This window comes from Myodes glareolus, chromosome X (assembly GCF_982192425.1).
Source record: "Myodes glareolus chromosome X, mMyoGla1.1, whole genome shotgun sequence".
NCBI lineage: Eukaryota > Metazoa > Chordata > Mammalia > Rodentia > Cricetidae > Myodes > Myodes glareolus.
Window position 1 is genome coordinate 54,561,007 of NC_142053.1, and position 5,359 is coordinate 54,566,365.

At 53.2% G+C, this 5,359-nt stretch overlaps 1 protein-coding gene across 4 annotated transcripts; it reads left to right on the top strand.

Annotated features, from left to right (window-relative positions):
* The first annotated feature begins 341 nt into the window (after window positions 1-341).
* Armcx6 (armadillo repeat containing X-linked 6) lies at window positions 342-3,231 on the top strand. 4 transcript variants are annotated; one of them, XM_085685189.2, is made up of 4 exons: window positions 342-448; window positions 770-846; window positions 1,092-1,260; window positions 1,579-3,231. In XM_085685189.2, the coding sequence occupies exon 4, from the start codon at window positions 1,722-1,724 to the stop codon at window positions 2,625-2,627; it is 906 nt and encodes a 301-aa protein (XP_085541315.2). In that variant the 5' UTR covers window positions 342-448; window positions 770-846; window positions 1,092-1,260; window positions 1,579-1,721; the 3' UTR covers window positions 2,628-3,231. The 4 variants fall into 4 exon arrangements, with proteins under 4 accessions (XP_085541315.2, XP_087758946.1, XP_087758947.1 ...); XM_087902820.1 differs by having other exon boundaries at window positions 1,183-1,260; XM_087902821.1 differs by having other exon boundaries at window positions 770-838; window positions 1,183-1,260.
* The last annotated feature ends 2,128 nt before the right edge of the window (window positions 3,232-5,359 follow it).

Consider the following 5,359-nt stretch of genomic DNA (forward strand, 5'->3'; position numbering starts at 1 on the left):
ATTCCACTCACACCTGGGATTCCTTCGCTGCTCCCAACTTTGATGCAGAGACTGAAAATAGGAAGGAGTAGAAATTAAAGAAAGGGATGCAGGAGTTTGAAAGCCAACGAAAGGATCAGACAGTTCCCCCAAGAAGAAAGTGTGAATGCGCAGTCATTCGAGAAAGTCAAACTCAAACACGAGAAACGGTAACTTCTGGTTTCTGGTATTGTTACTGATAAAAAGACTAACAGGGCCCCAAGAACTGGGGGAGGTACGGAGCCTACTGGCGCCTGCCGCACTGCTTGTGGGAGTGGAAATTGGGGGCTAGAGCTCACTGGTGACGTGGCTATCACGTGACCCAGAGCCGCCTCGAGCTGAAGTCCTGTTAGTCGCCTCCGACTGGGTACCAACCCCCTATTACTCTGCAGGCGCGTGAAGGAGAAGGAAACTCGCTCGGACCGCACAGGTCGGTGGAAGCTGCCTGGAAGGTGATGTGGGTGGGAGAGGGCCAAGAGCATCTCGCGCTCAAGTTCCGCAGATAAGGGCTATGTCCGTTTCTCACCTACTTTTTAAAATACCTATCCCCCGACCCGCATCCCACCCTCGCTTCTTTTGATAGGGAGAAGTGGCGGGCTTCAGGTTGAGGTGAGAGGGGGTGAACGGTAGTTGCATGAAATTCAACCAAAGAAAGGATCCACAATCCGGTCACCGTGTCCTGGGTGCTGGTCAGTCCACCAAGCACTCTGTGTCTCCCCACACACACCCCAGGTCCCCTGTCCGTTTGCAGGTCTTTGGGTCTCAGCGCAAGCCTTGGCTAGAGAGGGAGAAAATCGCTTTGACTGGAACCTTACTGCAGGTTTGAAGGTGGGATTCATCCCGAACCCAAGGAGTGGGTGGAAGAAGAGGGGGGCTGGGATCTTTGCGGGCCAGGTCCTAGTCGCCCTCTCCTGGCCCCTTCTTTCTCCACACCCCCTCCCATTTCGGTGCAGGGAAAGGGGTGTGGCGGCCTTTGCTGGGGAAATGGCGGACGAGGAGGGGGCGGGGAGGCCCTCGTTAGCAAAGTCGGGAGGGTGTGAGAAATTATTTTTACTCAAAAATCCCAAATACAGAAAAAGCACCTATCGGTGTAGTTAGATCTGTCCGACTACACTTCAGTTCTCTATTGCTGGCTACGGAGCTTTTCGAATGTCCTTTTGCCAGGCTCGGTCCATCTACCACCGTGCACGGAATAAAGCAGAAGACACGAGAAGAAAAAGGAATTCACTGTATATTTCAGAGGTTGGTTAGAAAGCATGTTATGGTTTTGGGGTGGGGAGGAGGAGGAGGCAAAGTAGGTGGGTGCTAGAGGCGACCGCATGAGGGTTAGCTGTCCCTGTCACCTGCCTTCCTATCACATCACAGTCTCCTCTCCTGTCTACCTCTGAGAATCCTGGAAGCCTAAAAGTATAATCGGAGGGTAGAGATGGGAAGAAAGAGAAGAATAATGACATCATTACCTAATAATCCAACTTCCTCAACAAGAATTTGAACTCCTATCTGTCTGGGCAGGCACCCAGTCACAGCTGGGAGTCCTAATGCTATTTCTGTCCCCCTTAGAGTCACCACCAGAATCACAGAACCTAGGAGAGGCTGAAGATTACTGGACTGCACCATAGTTCACCAAACCGCTGTGAGCTCTCTTCAATCCGGTGAAGAAAGGCCCTCTCCTGTCTGGCCAAAAGGCTCACACCCATTCAAGTATGGGTCGGGCCCGGGAAATGGGTTGGATGGCAGCAGGACTGATGATAGGGGCTGGCGCCTGCTACTGCATGTACAAACTGACCATGGGAAGAGGCGCAGGAAATGAACTGGAGGAGGAGGAGGAAGATGATTGGGACGAGGAACAGGATCTGGATGAAGAGGAGGCAAATATTTGGTTTGATTTCACAACAATGGCTCGGCCCTGGAGTAAGGATGGGGACTGGCGTGAACCTGGGGCCCCAGGTGGGACTGAGGACAGACATTCAGGTGGGGGGAAGGCAAACAGAGCACACCCAATAAAGCAGCGACCATTCCCTTATGAACATAAAAACACGTGGGGTGCACAAACCTTTAAATCCTTCAGTTGTGCTCTGGACCTGAGCAAGTGTGCTTCCATTCAAGGAAAAAGCATGTTCACCAAGCCCACAAATTCTGGCTTTCCCCTTAGCCACAATGTCAGTAGGCACTGGGCCAGCCTCTCAGTGGTTGCAAACAGGATCCCCACCCCCCAGACCACTGTGAGGGAGAAGGCTTTGTGTGTCCCGGAAAACCTGAACACCGGTATTGGAAATCAGGGCCAGATTGAGATGTCCATCGATGAAGTGTGTCGCGAGACGGTGTTACATTGCTGCAAGTCATTTCTGCAGCAGGCCGGATTAAATCTGCTAATAAGCATGATGGTTATTAATAACATGCTTGCCAAGTCGGTTTCAGACCTGAAGTTTCCTTTGATATCCGAGGGCAGTGGATGTGCAAAGATTCAGGGTTTGGAAGCACTGATGGGTTTGTCTGAAAAGTCAGTGTTGGCTGGGGAAGTGTTGGCTGCCCAAATGCTGTTCTCTTTCTTGCTCCTCTTTATGAGAGGTGGGAACAGAGAGATGCTCGTAGAAGCCCTCTCCCCATAAGCAGCAGCAGAAGGAGACTGGATCCACCCAGGGCCACAGCAGTTTACCGAGGCCAGAGAAGCTGCAGTGGGTGCAAGCAAGGATGCAGCCTTAGCCAGTCAGCTCCTCCTTGGACAAAAGTTCCAATAGCTAAAAAGAGGGCCACACTCTTCTTGGCCAGGCAGGGGCTCCCTGGAACTGTGGGCAACTTGTGGGTTTTGTAGTCTGCAGGAAAAGTGCATTGTAAATTGCTCCCTTGCAGTCTTCCTCCTGCGGTAAAAGGTAAAGGGATCACCGTTGGCTGCTAACTGTAGATAACAAACATCAAATCACAGCATCACCAGTGCTGTCGTTGCCCGAGGTGATCTCCCTGTCTAGGCAGGACCACTTAGCAGAAATGACACCCACATGGGAGCTCGTGTCAAACTTGCATCTGCTGTCACTGCTAAGGTTGAAGTATTTTCCCCATTCCTCTTTCCTACACTAGCTGATGGATGGCTAGCATGTTAATCAAAGAAATGCACCCCCTCCTGTCCATTGTACTGACTGACCTTCCTCCACCCAAGCCCCCACCTGTGTGTATCATCAATAAACTCGTGTGCTTTGATTGGCAAGAAAACTGAAAGGGGGCACGGGCCTCATCTTTGATTTTGGTCTGCACAAGCAGGGAGACAAAATGCACCATGGAGTCCAGCTGCCTGGGGCCCCTGCTCCCTGACAGGAGCATTTGCCAGTGCTCAAGGAGGCAGGGGCAGAAAGGGATTGCTGCACCAGGGTGAAGGAGCTGCAAGAGGGGCTCAGGGGAGGGGCGAGGGCAGGGCTAGATTCAAGGCCTGTGTGCAGATGTAGGGGAGACAACACCCTTGACGCAGTCGCCCCGGGGTCCTGAGTCCAGGAAGCCCTGAAGCAAGAGGTCTTCTTACTGGCCTCCTGTGTACCCCTCAGTGGCTGTGTCGCCCGCCTGTGCCTATCTGGTGGAGGCTTCTCCCAGCAGAGATTGCCACTTGACTGGCTCCTGCTAGGTTCATATCTGTCTGTCCCCTTAAGATGCTGTCAAAACCACTTCCTGCCCCCTTCCTTCCTCGGGGTCCCAAGCACTGCTTCCTGGCATGGTGAGAGGGTTGGCAGCTGCTCCACTTTTGGGGACCCTCCTTTCTTCTGTAGCCTTCCCTAGAGGTAGAGCATCCAGGAACTCCCACAAGGATATGAGGAATACCCCGCCAGTGCTGTTCATGACTTGCCTGCAGAGATTCACACAGCCATGCTCCACCTCTGAGATCCACATAGCTGTGCAAGGAAGAGGAGACCCTGTGCACTGAGTCATGCATCTGGGCCTGCCCAACTCTCTCTCTCTCTTTCTCTCTCTCTCTCTCTCTCTCTCTCTGTCTGTCTGTCTGTCTCTCTCTCTCAGACCCACACATATACACAGTGTCCACTTCCAAACCTCTGTCCCACTCCCCTTAGCTCCTGCCTCACCAAGCCTAGCTTCCCTGCATGGTTGCCATGTATGAGGCAGCAGTCAGCTTTCCAAAGCCATGGCAAAGCAAGAGATCCGCAGGCTACCCTTGCAGAGTGCCCTGCCTTCAGCCTGCTCTCCTCTGTGCGTCTCTCCATAGCTTTCATTTCTTCTTCTACCTCCATACACCATTTGAGTTCCAAGTCTCCTGTTTGTGTCCTCTTCCCAGCAGCATTCCATGCTGGCCAGTAAGCTGGGGTGCCTGCCAAGCCCCTGGACCAACTCTGGGAAGTTGTCCAACCAGGAGTGGATACTGACCATCTCCAAGGTCCTGGGAAACTGGATGAGGCCAATGGCCTGTGCTTATTGCCACACACGCAGCCATCACAGTTCGTGCCTTGGACTGCCTCGGCTGGCTGGGGGACACTCTCTTGCTTCTCGACAGCTGCTGGAGGACTCTTCCGCCAGCAGGCATCCCCACCACAACCACCTGCATCCCCTTGGAGCCTAGAGTTCCAGGTTTTGGCTGGGTGATATGCATCGAAGGAGGATTTTGTGCACACACCTGCATCTTCTTGTCTGGGTCCAGTCTGCCTTGTCAATGCTGTCTTCAGTGACAGCTCACTGCTAGGCCTCTTCAACCTCAGCTCAGAGGCAGGGCACAGGCTGATGTCCTTGCTGAAGCTTCTGGCCCAAATTAGCATGCGCCTCCCTACACCTCTGCACATCTCAGAACTCTCAGTTCCCGATCGCGTGCCGTGGTCAAGCATCTCCCAGGCACTTGAGGCTTGAACAGTGCAGCTGTCTCATAGCCCAGGGAGGACCTCAGAGGTTTCTAGCACACCTCCTGAGCAGCTGTGCCCCAGGTAAGCCACCTGGGGCCAAAGCTGCTCCATCACATACATGGTCCTGGCCAAGGTCGCCCCCTCCTGTTCATTTGCTGGTAGTGCCTTCCTGAAAACGTTGCTTGGGTGTTCATGCAGAGCTTTCTTGTCTGCCCCCTCATCCCTTGAGTGGTCCTGGTGTGGAGCCTAAATAGGAGGCCAGTTTCAAGGGGGAGGGGGGGTCTTTTGATTCAGGAGGAATAGGAATGGAATTGTGAAACAATACCCGCAAGACCCCATCTTTATGGGTACAGACAACGCAATAGCAAAATAGCTCTGGATCTCAAAATGTGCCTGTCTTTCGCTGGGCTTTTCCTCCACAAACACTGAACTAGGTCACCCACGCTCCCTTGCCGCCCCCATCTACAGATCTGTGCCCTGCTTGGCCTGAGCTGCCTGTTCTGTCGCGTGAG